The sequence below is a fragment of the Styela clava genome, chromosome 1, assembly GCF_964204865.1.
Source record: "Styela clava chromosome 1, kaStyClav1.hap1.2, whole genome shotgun sequence".
Lineage (NCBI taxonomy): Eukaryota > Metazoa > Chordata > Ascidiacea > Stolidobranchia > Styelidae > Styela > Styela clava.
Genome location: NC_135250.1, coordinates 21793667 through 21810899, shown reverse-complemented (window position 1 = coordinate 21810899; position 17233 = coordinate 21793667). Strand labels below are relative to the sequence as shown.

Here is a 17233-nt window from a genome sequence, read left to right as displayed (position 1 = left end):
TTCCGAATTCCATGCTTCATTTTACATTAAATCATTTCGCGGCCTAAAAGTTATAACATTATTTGCGATAAATTTAGACCAAATATTAATTATTTGCGCATTATTTAAAATACCGTACTTATATGACATGCCTTCTCCGAAAATACAAAGTTATATCGCAAAACAATGCATTTTGTGACATTTATTTTACACTCATGAAAATATTAATTTATTTTTCTAACTAAAGTCGACAATCCTATTTGCCAAGATTGACACAAGTTTGGTCGAGTGCCGGTGGTATTCGAGTCGACGATAAATCAAAATAAGTTGCCGCATTTGGTAAAGACAGGTAATCATATTTGGCCGACATATTGCGAGGCATTGTGAAAAACGTATTGAGCAATGCCAAGTCCGGACAGATATATAACGATAAAATCGGTAACAGAACATCAAGATTTTGTGATAGAAAATGGATCTCGTGCAGAGTAAACACGGGAAATCCCGTCGTATTGTTGTTTCTCTGCCGTCTCAATCGCTTTAACGATGCCGAAAAGACTAAGTTGCGTTGGTTCATTACGCAATTTCTCTTCCGTCTTTATATTGCTGCTTGATGAGCGCGACATTAATTATCACGGCATTTACAAATAGACCATGTTTTATAAGTTGATCTCTTACATTCTTTAGTCATTTCACCCGAAGAAGTTGAAACCAGGTGTGTTGACGTCCATCGGTCTCAACACAATTCTATTCCTTATCTACGGTTAAAATGTACATTGGCCATCCTAGATAAGTTGATAATAGGTTAGTAAGTGACGCGTTATCCCTTCCCCATCTGCCTAACAAGAGAGAGAAAAACGGCTGCGAATACCGGAACTCTAACTTCTTTTACTTAAACTTTAATTTTTTACAATCGACAGAATTGACTGCTCTGAAGAGAGCTCGTTTCAATCGCGAAAGCGCTCGACCAATAATTACGACTTTACGTAATTCGTAACTTCGCTTCCGTAACTCGAAATAATTCCGTAATTCCGTAAATTACGTGCAAGCCTAGAAGTGTTATTATTCCTAATTTCGTATTGTTCGAAAGCTCTCTCTGATTGTGGTAACTTTCGAACAGAATCATTGGTATAGGTTTGATTAATTTTTTAGAATTTCAAGTAAAATTCTTTGGTCTACCACAGGCGACTTGTTCAGTTTTAAATCATTCATAGCATTATCTAATTCTTCTGCTGTTATTTTGTGTTCTAACAAATTTTTATACTCTGGTTTTATGCTTGTTGTTATGTTACACAATAATTCTGTTCATCTAGTCTCGCGTTTTTGTTCTTTTTATAAAGATAACAGTAAAATCGAATTTGCGCGTTTTGTATTTCCGTGAAGCTATTGGTCACACTATCATCTGGGTTTTCAATTTCTCTAAATAACTTGGTTTTTCCCCTTTCCTTTTCCAAATTAAAATGGTATTTGGACGATTTTTCACCATTTTCAAACCAGTTAGTTCTTGATCTTACTATTGCGCCTTTAGTTTTTTGCTTATAGTGATCCCTAAGCTGTTTTTCTAATTCCACTACTTTTTTTCTCAATATCTTCATCACCAGCATATCTTTCCATTTCTTTACATACCTTATTATACTGACCAGTTAATATTGTTTCAATATTACTTTCTTGCTGATTTTTGAGTTTCGCACAATAAACAGCCCATGTTTTGATTTTTGTTTTACAATTATCCCAAAAGGTGCCCATTTCGGCTTCATCAAAATTTTGAAATTTGTAGTACCACTTTTTCAGTACTGCCTTAATGCCACGCAAAAATATTGATTATTTCCTAATTCCATGTTATATTTCCAATATCGTGGACCTCGTTTTAATTCACTTAGTGTGGTAATAGACAAATGAACTGGTGAATGATCTGACATTACAGTTTGTTTTTTTTCAATACTGTGTATATTGCCAATGTGCGAAAACGGTATATACCAGCGATCCAATCTACTTTTTGATGCGATAGAATTACTATTTATTTGCTTCTAGGTATACTGTTTTAGATTACCTTTCAAGATTTCCCATGCATCAACCAATCCCCATTTTGTGACCAAATTGGTAAGCTTTGTTGTACTACTTTCTGGTTTGTAATTTATTTCTGGATATTCATCATTTTGGCTTAGCACACAATTAAAGTCTCCCCCCAAATAAATGTAAGTCTGGTTCTGTGTCTGATTATTAGTTTGTTCTAATTTATTGTCTAAATAAGTGAAAAATTCCACTCTAACTCTATTCGAATTAGGTGCATATACTTTAAATATGATATAATGTTTGCCAAATGATTCCCAGCCAATTATGATAAATCTTCCAAATTCATCAATTTCTTGAATATCTAAATCTTGGTCCATTTTAATTGAACAAAATACCTACGCCACGCAATAGATTTGAGTGAGTTGTCCAAATTGCTTTCCCTAACCATTCATCCGCGGAACATTTATACCTGGAACGATTGACAACGAAAGAATTTTGTTGAAAGAAATCTGAATAATTCGACATGGTTAATATTGAGGAAACATGGTACTTGAACTGGACACAGGGAAAGCGAGGCCTGATTCAATGTATTTCACGGAAAAAGCATGCATACTTAAGACTTTGGGTCGGTAACTGGTGTCAGATCTATCTGTCTATGTTGATTTAATGACTGACCAATGACCATCATTCGCCAATGCTCAGGATTTCAAATTAGGGAGTGAAAACGTTCTAAATTCCAACCACAAGAAGCGACGCCCGAAACGAGTTTTTAGTTTGTTGTTTACTTTTTGTTTTGTTTACGCTTTGTTTGTTTACCCAGTAAAACAGAAACTAATCACCGAAATGTTATATTTGCATTCCGGCACAGGCACCGTCACATGACTTCAAATTGTTTTCACCATTTTCGCTCATCCAACTTTATTTAGAATTCTTTGAGTAAGCTTTGCCCGTGAATTTTACTTTCTCGTGTTAATGTTGGTACATGCTGTTTATTAAATTTTTCAGTATAATTGCCGTGATGTGCTTTCCACTTGTGTGAGTGTGGGTAAATGGGCACAAACGCTTGCAGCGTTCGCTATAAACCTTTCTCTAGGCTTTGCTCATTTTCACGATCTTTTCGTCGCCCTTGTCTTTGTTTTTTATTTGTGTTCAGTGTTGTCAAGTTGTAGACGAAAGATCAAAATAAAATTGTATTGTATCTGTTCAATTTTTTGCCTCTAATTCGCAAGTGCAGTTTCAAGTATTTTGTGGCATCTAGAGCTGCCACAAAACCATGGCGGGATTTCCAAACCATGGCCGCTATGACCAAACTCACGGCGACTGACTTTTTAGCAGCCACAAACCAATATCGAGCTGCCGTGCTTACGACAGCAAATCGAATACCACCAATTTTGCTGCCGTAACCACGGCATGTCGGCTGTATTAGCAGGGCTGCCCCTGATGGTGATAAATTTTGGGTAAGTTGGAACGCTTTTTATATGAATACAGTTTTGATGTATTTGGGGTTAGGTTTAGGTAGGTATAATTCGGTATGATAAACTGAAATATTGTACATGACTTTGTAAATATACCGGTAATAGCGCGATAAAACCATGGCAAAAGACGCCGCGGTACGTTCGTGGCAGGAGCTGCCATGAAGTGGAAAGAACTGCGCCTTCTAATTCGGTTTCACAATGTGTCTCTTGCAACAAAATTATATCTGAACCACTTTTGTGATAAGATACAAAAAAGTTTTTCGTTTTTCTTTTTGTCGAAATTTATTTACATTAAAGGGATGGCCTACCTAAACTAGGCTACTGAACCCCCAAGCTACGAAACCTTAGAAAATTGTGAAACTTTAAATAATACAAGTAAATTGTATAGTTATGACTACAGTTCAGGTTTTTTTCAATGACTTCACTATAAATGCCCATACCTTGAAGTGTCGGCTGTGAAACTGAGATGCTGAGACTGCTTTCTTCGCTCTCTACCGATCAAGATGCTCATTCCTGAATTTCCTCTGTTGATAGCTCCATAATTTTAGCAAGTTGTCCTACTTCCTGAATTGTTTGATCATCATTTGCTGCGTCGTCTTTGTTCTTCTTGTGTTTGTTGTTGTGAACTCTTGCCGATTTTTATGTTAATCACCTCACTTATGTTGTCCACAACTTTGGCTGCTCCTTTATCACTCAGGTGTCTTTCGATGTAAGTAACTTTTTGGCTTCTTCTTTCATAACATTATTTAATCTGTCACACCCGAGATTTCCTTCACTAAAGCCACGTTTTGGCACTATGCCACATATGAAAACATTTTCAGCTATTTTTTTAGCTTGCCTAAGGAGTCCCCTTACATTAACTTTGGTGATGTCGTTTGGGACTGATTTGATTTCATTTGTTCCAGCAAATATTTTAATTTTGTTATATGTTATGTGACTGTCATTTAGAGCTTTTGTGATATCTCTAGATGTATTGGTTCTTGTTTCTTCCGATGACTCTTGCTGGTTCCCTGAATTTAATGTGTGCGGTCGTTGACTCTTGGGTTTCTGTAGTGGAATAGCAGCTTCTTGTGCAAGTTGTGATACATCTTTTTTCTCCAATATCTTTCTCTAGATGTGATTTTCCTTACCTCCACAGTACCTACACCATCTTCTTCTTGGACACATCTGCACTTCATGAGCCAGTGCGTGACAGATATAGCACCAGTCACTGTATTTCTTCATGTTTTTGGGTCTTGCTGAATAGAATGTATGGATTTCTTCTCCAGTGTACTTCTTGGGAAGCTTCATTATCGGTGGTATATTTTTTTCTAGAACTATTTTACATTTTCGTGTTCCTTTTTCAATGCCTTCTTCATATACCTTTTTTTCTGCTCTCAACTTCTCCGAATCCTGATAGAAGTTTTGTCATTTTTTTTGTCAGAAATTTCATCTGGAACTTTGCTTACGGTGACGTTCGTTATATTAGAGTCTACTTCCTCTGTATATGCAGTATATGTGTTACCGGTAAAGTTGTATTTTATTCCTTCCATTGTATTTTAACAGGCTTCCGCCGTTTTGCAGTTTATTCTCCATGTTCCATCTAATGCAGGGGTCACCAAACTTTTTGGATCGCGGGCCGGGTATGACTCAAACTGTGTTGAAACGGGCCGGATGAATATTTTTGTCAATGCAATACAATAAATTTACAAGAGTTGGGAAATCCATTCAATTTATTCAACAATAATATATATTCTAAATTTCTGAAGACTTGACTATTAAATTCTATCTTTATCGCAGAATATAGATCGAGAACATTCCAGGAAAAGAAATATACAAGATTTCTATATCTAGACAACTATCCTGATATTAGCTGTTATCAAAACGTTGTCATGAATTATGAATGTTACAAAATTCGCTTTTTTGCGCCAAAAATGTACGCATCACGTTTGCTTAGTTACGCCGTGTTGGAATACCGCTCATAAAAACGACTACGGACTGCCTGCTGTAGCTTGGAATTTCATGAAATTTTGACATATCGAAATTTAGATAAAATAAACAACTATTATCTGGGTTTAATTTTTTCATCAACGCATAAATTTTCTAACATTCGACGCTTTTAAAAATTACGCTCCAGTTATACGTAGTGAAAATCAATGATAGTATACCGACGATCGCCTGTAATTGCGCCTTCAACAACGAACTCACTAAATGCAAGCTATCTTTTCTCGTATGGAATTATGATTGTGACGTCGCAGTAACATAATTTTTGGATGACGTGGCAAGGGTGGGCTAGAATATGCTAATTGTAACACTGCGCCCACAAGAAGTACCTTTGGGAGTATACGGTTCTTTATCTACTGAAGTTGTTCGAGCAATTAAAACAACAATAACAACATGAAATAGAATTCCAGTTCCAGTTATACGTAGTGCAAATTAATGATATTTTCAATGGACACCAATAAATTTATATATGTGTATTTCTTTCCTAACTTGATTATTACCAATTTTCAGGAAGTTTGTACAATCAGAGCATCGTTAATTATTACCCACAATGAACCACTGTCAAACCACAGAGAATGATAATAGAGAATTCACTCGCGGGTTCAAAGGTCGTTCCACATGAGTAAAGAGGTACGGAAGTAGGAAATGCGATGTTTTTCTCAGCGCGATCTATTTCAGCGTTGGCCGTTTGGTGTCAAGATGTCGCGGGTTCGTATCCAGCCAATCCATCAGTTCAGGGTCATGATTCGGTAGTTTGCTTTCAGAATTAATAAATATGTTTCTTTACTGTATACTATCAATATTGTATTGGCCTCTGCGATTGAAAACCACTGTATTTTACTCTATTTTTATTGGACTGCTATCTTACCATTTATTCTCATACTAAATCGATGCTAAAACCGTTATCTGTCTGAAATCAGCCACATAGCCTAATTAGTGAGAAAAAAAAGGAGTGTTGATTAATTAAAAGTCAAAAGCATTACCACGTTTAGATTGTCAATTTGCACAATCTCTGTAATTAATTATTTTTCACATACCCAGCCTAGCTTTAGTTTATTACTCAGTAACTTATAAGTTATCTTACTTACTGTTATTCATCTGTAATGGCTACTAACGAGATACATGGAATTGTTGAGTTCCTTTTTGAGGATTTCGATAAAATCGAAGAATTTCCTCATTCGAAAGCATCAACACAAGTAAAAAATAGAAGAACTCCGGAAGTTTCCGATGATCAAGTTATAAAATTGGTCAATAACGTAAGATCCGACTTAGAGCTAACATTTGAAGGCTTGAATATTATAAAAGCCCTCATGCAAGTCTTTGCCAGAGAGAAAGGAGCTGACCAAGTCATGCTAAAATTCTCTCAATGCTCACACCTCTCGCCAAAGATGTTCGCTGGGCATACGGAAAAAATTTTTACAGCGAAAGCCATGTTGGAAATAACCAACTACATTCTCAAGCCACTGGATGACAATGTAACATTTGCCACCCCAAAGAATTTATTTTGCGAACAGGTCGACAGTTATGAAAAAGGCATAATTGAGTACATTGCAGGATATACCCTGAAAAAGGGGTATATTAAATTTGCAGAATCAGCAAAAGCCCTGGACTCCCTCTGTGCAAAAAGGCCCTCCCATTCAACAATCCCATTACTGCAGTTCCCGGAGGGAAAGCTAAAGTATCCAACTCAAGCATACTTGTTACTATTAGAAGAGGCTTACCAAAAAGTAGCGCAGGAATGTGCTAAACAGCCACATCTTATAGACTTTGCAGGAATTGAAAATAAGTTAGAAGAGTCTCAAAACTTTGATACCAATGTCAATGACATGCTACCCTATTGCAATGGACAAAAAGAAAGTGTCAAGATAGCAAGATATGTAACGAGTTTATTTATAAGAGTGCTTTCACATGCATATGCAAGAAAGTTGTTTTACAAATTATTCAAAAAGAGGGCCCCGGGGTCTGGTGTCTGTTCTAGAGGTACTAGACCAGATTTGGCAAGAATCAGCAACAGTCATATTTTCAATTAATTTTTTTTAGTAACTGCTAAAATAAAAAGCTTGAGGTACTTGATTGAGTGTATTGTTTAATTATTGTGTGGGCCGGGTTATCTCAGTGTTTCTCTTATGTACCAAACAAAAAGCACCCAATTAAATTTGATTCGACTAAAATACACAAAGTCTCAAATACACCAGGCAATAAACTGCATCATCCACTTTAATCTTCTGCCATCCAAACTTGTTATTTGATTGCCATGCTATTATAAAACAGCACTAATAAGTTTCCGAGCAGGCTGTGAAGTCCAGTTAATTTAGACCATAATTCAAATTTGACGAAGAGTTCGAAACAGGCTACAACAAACCAAACTTTTACAAAAACTTTATTGAGTCTTACTGAATTTAATTATCTATTGAAAATACTCTAGTCAATTCAATGCTTATTTTTTTAGAAAAATTTGAATGGAATATTACGATAAAAATTTGACTCTGATTAATTCAACCAAATTTTGCGCACAGCTACGATATAAAAAAATGTTGGACTTCCGACTCCAAAGCCTTGTGTGTATGGTCAAATGTTTCGAACAAAAGACCAATATTGATTTTACGGCAACAATCCACGATATTATAAGAGAAAAAGCATAATCTGCAAGTTCTAAATATCGTAAGTCATGATTGCAGCCGAAATTATGCTAATGTTCATTTTTTTGATGGCAATAAATGTTCACATATGTCTGTCCAGGCATTCGCTTTCCCATAGGTTGTATTACCACCTTTGACCTTCTTGATGATCTTTCTTTGCGAAATTTGGGTTATTCCATAGGATACTTGAGATATGTCTGGATTGCTTGATCTAGATCCAAGTTGTCTCTATGAATGTGATGCTGCGGATTAGATATATACATGGCTAGATAGATACCCATACAGTTCAGCCCCCCAAAAAATCTCACCAAATTTCCGAAGAAAGCTTCCAAAACATCCTGATTAAAGCAGTGCAAAGACACATATTCCAAACCATTTGCCAGAAGGTATTTGCACATCTCTATGAAATTGTGTGTGGTGAATTTCAGTCCCTCTAAGGTTGGGCGAGCCAGAAAACTCTTTTCATCTCCACCATGCTCATTCTATAATTGTTTTCAAGAATAAATAATGCATGAAAATAACAATAGCCAACCCCAAAATGACATCTCTTATTTCCAATGTTATGGCATAGTAATATAATATAATCTTCAAATGCTATGGTTGTAGATCTTTTTAGAGATTGTGATCATATTGAATAAAACCATACAAAAAATACAACTCACTTCCCACTCCAACAGTGAACCTATGAAGTCATTCTTCAACCAAGACAGTCTATCATCGTCGACGCATCGTATGGGGCAATTACAGGAACAGTTGACAATTTCATACCATCTGAATGGACGATACATGCATAGTACACCCCAACAATTGTCAGAAGCATTACATTTACCTGTAGCGATTCAAAGTGCTTGGGGAAGGCAGAGTCAGCACCTGACTTGTTCGCAGATGATCATAGGCAGAAGGCGATCTGCAATAGAGTTCCATAGCCCAACGAATCACATCTGGATGGTACCGACGTGAAGAGGGGTGAGCATTGGAGTTGGCAAGCTGCTGACCAAAAAACATTTGCTGCCAAGTATTCAAGATGGAACTTTCAGAAGCGAAAGTGGCCTGTGAAAATATTCACAAGTCAGTCATACAATTAATCTCTTGAGTCTAGTACATTAAAAATTATTTGATCGTGAAATAAAACAAAAAGTAAACATGACCTTGATCATATCATGCACAGTATCATCAACTTGCAACATGACCTGGCTTGGATGGTGTTCTTCCTTGTCATTTTTGAACTGTTCTGACATGCAGCTGCTGCACATTGGGCATCCAATTGACACATCCACTAAAAATATCCTGCAATCATATATATGCTCTCGAGACAGTCGAACAGCGATTTTTTACTAACATACCAATTGTGCTACATGATGTTGACCGATATATATTTTTGATATTAATCTTGTCACCTCCCCACGACAAAACTGGGTGAACCAATGTACTGCCATCCCGCCGATCAATACCGCAACACAACTCCAATTTGCCTAATTTGTCTTAAATGGATAACACAAATTTGAGTTACAGAATAAAACAAAGGTGAACTTGTCAAAAGAAAATGTATACCTAAAACAGAATTCAGAGTATCACATCTGTCAACTCCTAGCTTTGCAATCTCGACTTTCCAGCCAGAAAAATGAGCACTTTGCATTGCACCATCTTCTCCATACTCAACTCTTTTTTCATCATTGTGTAAAATTATTTCAGTTTGTTTTAGATTGATAAGTTGTTAGATACAATTTGGTATGTCATATGGCTCATGGGTATATTTGTGATTTGGTATTTGCAATTTATCTTAGCTATTTACTCTGTACAATCCTGTAGCCTCCTAGTATGAGTTTTAATATTCTGCCATCTAAAAATATTCCCTAACGACAAACTTGCGCTACAATGAAAAACTGCTGAACTTACAATTCATGCTGTCAAACTCAATTACTACTCAAATGACACAGCAACAAAATAATTGAAAACTAAAATGTTATCCTATTCTCTGCAAGTTGAAAACCAAACTATAATTGATAACTTCTGTTTAAAAACAACTACCTTATACTAGGCACGCAGTAATCATCCTTTCTCATCTCTGCAATAAATTTTCCTCGGTGCTCATACAAAGCCCACTTATCTGTATAAAAAGTTCAATCAAAATTTGCTAAACAAGCAAAAAAATTTCTACAGATGCATACCTTTCATAGATTGCGACAAGTATGAAGTGGCACTGACCAAACTCCTAGTAGATCGATATCGAATTTTTTCCGGCAGTGGTTCACGCACAGCTGGGAGAGGTCTTGTTTTTTCCTGGTACACAGCTGAACTCCTGGGAATTTTTCTGCATGGAACTGCTCCGAGTCTTAAAGAGCTTTTTTTCCCATGCCGAAGTATATCGGTTCCCAGGAAATGGTCTTCACATATTGAGGCCCTAAATATAAAAAGGTAAAGTATATTGGTATAACAATATGAAGATGTCAAAAGCTAGCTATGGTCATTTTGTGCAAAATTTGAATTAAATGCAAAACAAATTAGATGGCTTGGTAGGCTTAGCAAATTATAACGATAAATATACGATAAGAAAAATTAACAAATATTCCGGGTTTCTGATAATCCACACAGCAGAATTTTTGAACGCAATTACTCAATTATACTATTATAGGCTGTATAAATTTGTTTATATGTTTAATATGCCTAGATAAGTACATTACGTTTCTTTGTGCAGCATAGCCTTGATGTTATCTCCTCTGCTACTGTCTCTCATCGCCAATAAAAAATTGGACAACCCCTCCCGGTGTTTCCTTTCCTGAGGAGTCTTTGCCAGATCGGGCCGAAGAACAGAAAATAGTGTTTTTACAGACTGTCCTGCTTTCCTAGACTTGACATAGGAGTAGCTGCATCCCGGCACTGCACAATGCGTTCCAGCTGGCATAGTAAAAAATATTTAAATCACTTAATATATATATATAACAATACTCACGTATCGATACCACAAATACTTGGTTTGCTTCTCCAAACTGTGTTCCCTCTTCACATAAGTTGAAATAAAGGATTCCTGTGCAAGTACGGCACCTACGATTAGAACTATATGTACCGGTAGATAGATTAGAGCTAAGTTGTCTACAATACTGTGGTACGGGCCTGAAAGCAAAATTACCGAAAATGAAATAGCAATATCTGAATAATATTATTGCTACTGCTGTCAGTTCAGCAGTTACCGTACCGGTGCCAGGTTATCGTACCGTGTTAGGTCAAGTTCACAGTCTGTGACATAAATATCGAAACGAAAGCTAGCGTGATTTTTATAGCTAATCTACTCATATATATATATATACGAAGCGTTACAAAATAACTTAAAAATGCCCGCAGCTTGGGGCAACAAAAAACCTTCGGTCAAAATATTTGGCGGCAAAGTTAAGCGCTGAGAAGGTCATACCTCTTTACTCATGCGGAACTATGACGTCACACAGAGGTGGTATCTCTATGTTGACCCTCTATAGTCAAACTATCATGGACAACTTTAGCGTTTATTTGAGACGATCTTTCAGCGGTGTCAATGACCGTTGCCAAAATAAAATCCTGAAATAGTCTCAATATTTCATATATGGGACGCACATGGAAAGATTAGTGATTGATATGTGTTCTTTTTTCATATTTATTAGAGTTCTTATCAAAAAAGTATTACAATTATTATGGAAAAAGGTGGCCTGTCGGGCGGTACTAAAATTCCGACATCTCCGTTATTTCTTGACCGTTTTTTATAATCTTGGTATTGTTTTTTATTTTCACTCAGATCTATCCACTGGCGCAGTTTTCATTTAAATTGGATGAACTTCAATATTTTGGAAACATACCTACATGAATATCCGCATTTAGACAGGACAAAAGTTAGTGTGACTTGTTAAATTGGATCAGTACGCGAGGAGTTACAGTACTGTTAGAGCAAAATGCACATTGGACGTTTATTTTAGCACAAGAAACTTGAACTGTTTCGTAGAAAGCACGCGCCACGAGTGTACAAGTACATCTTTCGCAGAAAACGTTGCGTACCGGTAGAGAATTTAGCCTATTTTGTCACTGCTGATATATTTTTAGACTAATTTTTTATTACTACTATTAAAACCACAACTCCTAAGGAGGCAAATGATAATTGACTTATTTGATTCATACTTAAATTTCCGATACACAATTAAAAACTAACGAATAGCATTCAAAGTCGCAAAAACGAAATATTGTTTACAACCACGACTGAAAATCTGTCAAGATGGCAATAGCGTCTGAGCGGATGCGAAAAGGCCTATTATTACGTCACTTTTTTTTTTGCAACGTGCTGATCGGCCAATGTTACGAAATAAACAAGGAAGACGATGCTCGGGAAAATCTCCCTTTGAAAAAAATTTAGCCATTTTTGCGTGTTATTGCGGGCCGGATAAAATGACGTCGCGGGCCGAATCCGGCCCGCGGGCCGTAGTTTGGTGACCCCTGATCTAATGGATACATACACTTGATTGTGTTTTTACCTACAGACTCGTAAATGGTATTTTTGACAGCTTCCTGATTAAGCCATCCGTTGTTTTTGAATTTTATATTCACAGTATTTATTTTTTAATATGTGTTAATACAAGAATACAATAAAGTTCATCACATTACACATCACCATCCAATATAATCCCCATCATCATTGTATGTTCCATTAATTCAGCATCAGCGTTATCAAATTTTTTCAAATACATATTATCCAGTTGTTTAATATTATCAAATTCTAGTGATGGGACGAGTCCGGCATGACAGAGATTCGACAAATCCGAGTAATAGGTCAAGGACTCGAATCCTCCGAGTTCGTGACGTCACAATGTAAAAGTAGAAAAACACGTTTTTGACCATACTACAGCATCGCGCGCTCACAAACATACGTCGTAGCTCATATTTTTTGCCTAATGGTTCTGCAGATAGCTGTTGAATCAATTTGAAAATATATTTTTCTTCTTTTTGGGCAGCCATAATACAAACGTAAACGTGGGTCAATGTGCGCCTTGACTGTGAAAGGGATTTTCAGCCCACCACCTTGCGTCAATTCTGGGCGGCTATTTAGAAATTCTTACATGTCGAATAGAATAATAAAAAGCTACAATGCTTTCCCAATATTCCAGATATTTATAGCCTTAAATTTACTATGTCGCGTGTGCAAATGGTAGGGAGATGCTACTCGTCTTCAATACAATGCTTGCAATTTAGTAGTTCATGTAAACGTTCCGAATCGCTCCATGCTTTCCATTGCTCCCTTTTTTTAGAGAAAGGATTGCACGTAATAAACTCGATTTAAAAGAGGTTTTGAGATTCCCCCTTGGGTTGCGCCCGCGCATGTTTCATATTTATTTACGCGAATCGAAAACTCAAAAATATTGCGCATATTTTATTGTGTACCACATGTATATCAAAAAGGATAGATAGTTTGAAGGCGATTGGCGCATCATTGTTATAAGCTATCAATAGTTTTTACTTTGCGTTATATTATCTGGTTATCTGTCGTCGTTTTTATTAGGAGTGTTTATAATACACAGATACTTACCAGTATCTGTATAAACAACGCACCACATCACAGGAATCAAACAGACAAAAACACGGTGGTAGCTAATTGGTTGACAAAGATATTATCGACGTATTGGAAATGCGCACCCCCCTATTCTCCCTCATTTAAATGTAAAAACGCGAAACCTTTAAAGATGGTTAAAAGAAACACAACTCTACCCACCTGCCAAAGTTCATCTTTTTATCTCTTATATTTGTATGAATTTTCAAGCTTTTGACAGCTACGAGCTAGTTCAGTGTCACCGCGCTACCAGAACTTCTCTATCTTTGAAAACATTGGGCTTATAATTGCATTTCTGACTGTCATTTATTTTAAGAACACGGTTATTTCGAACAAAACTCGTCAAATTATAAACAAAGCACCACATCACAGCAAATAAACGGACGAAAACACGGTGGTCGCAAATTAGTTGACAAATACTGACATAACACAGTATCAGCATTTGCAAAGTTATAACTGTATGATTTACCGGTACCGGTATGCCAATTTTAGTTTTTGTCCGAAGTAGGCAAATCTGGTGGATGAAATTCATTTCACTACCGCTACTAGGCATTCTGACATTTGATATATTCCAGTATTCGGCTACCGGTACAAATTTTTGGTTTTCGTTCGAAGTAGCCAAATCTGGTAAAGGAAATTCATTTCACTACCGGTACCAGGCATTCTGACATTCAATATATTCCAGTGTTCGGCACTTACCTGTACCGGGTAACAGCGTATTGTACCGGTGTTAGAACCGAGGCAACGCAGTTACCGGTACGGTATTAGGAATAAAATATTTTACATGTTATAATAGTATAAGTTTATTTCGACTCCATAATCAGCAATAGACGATAATAATAATAGATAAAAACAAAAATAAAAGTAACTGATTATAGAATCGGGAGAGCGAACAAAACCTCGAGTAAGGTTTGAAACGTACAGATTTTATATGGAAAGGTATTGATAAAAGAAGTAGTACGTGTTCGCTCACCCAAAAGTAAAAAAAAAAACTAATTAAGGCACGCACGCACACACACACACATACACACAATCATCGAGACATGATACTGTCGGAAGTGAAAAAAACGAGACTTAAGATCAATTAAATTACTCAGTAAAAAAGCAAATATACAAACAAATGAAAAAAAAAATGAATAAATTCTTTTGCCACACCAAATTATTAATTTTATGAGGATTGCCAAATTGGATACCGAATTAGTCAACAAGAGTAATGTACTGTGGATGGAAAAGTATTCCTCAAAAGATATCGTCAAGCTGATTATAATTAGAGTCACCTAATGCCAGATTGCCCAATCAGAATTGCCAAGTTGGATGTATGAAGAGGCGGGCTAGACCTGCTTCACTCATCAAATAGAAGCCACAACAAGCCAAATAACGTCCAAATTATTTTAAATACTATTAATCAATAACATTACCGGTAATCATAATTAAAATTAATTAGGGCGGTATGATACAGAGGTAGGTAAATTGGTTAAGGGAATATATATGGCGTTAAAGGTTCAAGTAAGGTTTCTAAGGTCATGGATTACAGACAAGTAAATTTAATTGAGGTTGTTGATCACTGGGGTCAGTTCAAATTCATCACGGATGATTCATCAGTCTGCAAGTTTTGTTGATGTATACACCTTCCATGTTGACAAAGCTAGCATTTAAATTGATCATCATGACGTCCTGAAAAACGAAAAATATATCTGCGAGTACAATATTCGAATTCAGTATACAATGATTGCAAATAAGGAATCAATAGAAAACTACCCTACACTTTTGAGTGAAAGTTGTTGTATTGTGTGAATATTCATTAATATTAATTAAATATCATTAGACTGCTAGTTGAAAGACCTGAGAAAGAAGAGATTGTGGCTGGGACACAAGAGAAATTGTTCACAAACCATGCAAAAAACTTTTGATGTCGGTCAAACCACACACATGTTGGTCATTATCTTAGTCATTAACGTCACACTAACCATTACACATTTGTATGCTCTACACAGCATAAATTCGACCAAGGATAAAATCTTTGTATACACGCAGGACACAGCATATAGTACTACAACAAGTTAAAATGTAGGGGAGAATCCAAATATACCTCGACTGGTCACCCAATTACAATATTAGGTACAGGAGTTAAATTATACCGTCTACAACCCTCACAAAGAATCACACCACCCAAATGGAAAACAAAGTTCATGCATGTGGGATATCAGAAACCCAGCATTGAAAAAAAAAAACATGCGCATGCAGATATCAGAATGTGAACAGCCATATGAGTGAAATCTTATGCTATGTATGCTATAGAACAAAATAAATGGCCAATTAGAATGCAAAACAGATGAAGAGAGCTCAACCGCTTGTTCAAAAATAAATTAGCAATCTCAGGAACAATAACAATGTTATGGCTGTTCAACATTCTCATGAAAACAATAAGTATGTGCAAGTGAGGAGTGTCCCAACTTATGTCATGGTCTTTCTTCTGAAGTTGTAGATAATTACATACGAAAAATATATAACAGTGTGGTTCAAATAATAAATTTTAATATTTTGATACCAAGCAGGACTTGACTTTTTTCTGAAAGGATTTTTTGGAAATATATAACAGTGTGGTTCAAATAATAAATTTTAATACCAAGTAGGACTTGACTTTTTTCTGAAAAGATTTTTTGGATTTCAATGTCTTCAAATTCAAGGGGAGAGAATTCCACAGCTTGGTCCCAGTGTAACATAAGGCATGCTGGCTCACAGATGTACTCATAAAAGGTATGAATAGGTTGGAACTACTTCTTCGATTGGAAGTAATTTTAGTTAGTATGTCGTCGAAGCAGTTTGGCAAGGAATTGTTATGAAAATCATGGACTAATGATAATACTTCAAATTTCATTATATCTTCAACTTTGAGTATATTTAGCCGTTTATAGAAATGGTTTACACTTTCGCGTTTCCTTTTCCTAAAAAGAATTCTTATAAAATTATTACAGATACTTTGCAATTTTGAGACAAGTGTTTTATTACCATGGAGCCAGACTGAGCAACAATATCGGATATGGCTGAGTAGTAGTGATTGAAACATAGCTAGCAAAGCTGATTGATTAACACACTGGGATACTTTGGCAGCAACTGCCAAGTTTCTTTTTGTTTTACCAATAACATGCAATATGTGTGATTTCCATGACAGATTTTCATCAAAGATAACTCCTAGAAATTTCATTTCTTTCACTCTTTCAATTTCATTGCCATTGAGCAGCAGTGGTTTTGTACAACTCACACTTTTATGCTTGCTTGGATGGAATAATACAAATTTAGTCTTGTTAGCATTAAGAGATAATTTATTAACTAACATCCAGCTATAAATGTTGGCTAGTTCGTAGTTTGCAACTGTGAATAGATCTTCAAGATTTTTCCCATGAAGAATCAAGTCAGTGTCATCAGAAAACATGATTGACTCAAGAGGATTTCAGACACCTGGACATATCATTAATGTAAGCTAGAAAAAATAATGGGCCAAGTAAAGATCCTTGAGGAACTCCGTGCTTCATGACACAAATATTTGTAGAGAATGAATTGTCATATTGCACAAATTGTTTTCTGTC

At 36.1% G+C, this 17233-nt stretch overlaps 1 protein-coding gene across 1 annotated transcript; it reads right to left on the bottom strand.

Moving 5' to 3' along the window:
* Positions 1-7315: 7315 nt before the first annotated feature.
* On the bottom strand, positions 7316-11461 carry LOC120339215 (uncharacterized). The gene is made up of 10 exons (XM_078112678.1): positions 10768-11461; positions 10255-10487; positions 10115-10193; positions 9638-9747; positions 9430-9567; positions 9235-9362; positions 8916-9136; positions 8749-8857; positions 8395-8568; positions 7316-8314 (listed from the first exon to the last, which is right to left on the bottom strand). The coding sequence occupies exons 1-10, from the start codon at positions 10986-10988 to the stop codon at positions 8144-8146; spliced, it is 1584 nt and encodes a 527-aa protein (XP_077968804.1). The 5' UTR covers positions 10989-11461; the 3' UTR covers positions 7316-8143.
* Between the last annotated feature and the right edge of the window lie 5772 nt (positions 11462-17233).

Excerpts from the sequence above, each read along its gene's own strand:
- LOC120339215 (XM_078112678.1), bottom strand. The coding sequence starts at position 10,988 with ATGCCAGCTGGAACGCATTGTGCAGTGCCGGGATGCAGCTACTCCTAT. Across the intron at positions 10,488-10,767 it reads GCTATGCTGCACAAAGAAAC|GGCCTCAATATGTGAAGACC; the intron begins GTAATGTACTTA and ends TTTTATATTTAG. Across the intron at positions 9,363-9,429 it reads AACATCATGTAGCACAATTG|TGGATGTGTCAATTGGATGC; the intron begins GTATGTTAGTAA and ends GGATATTTTTAG.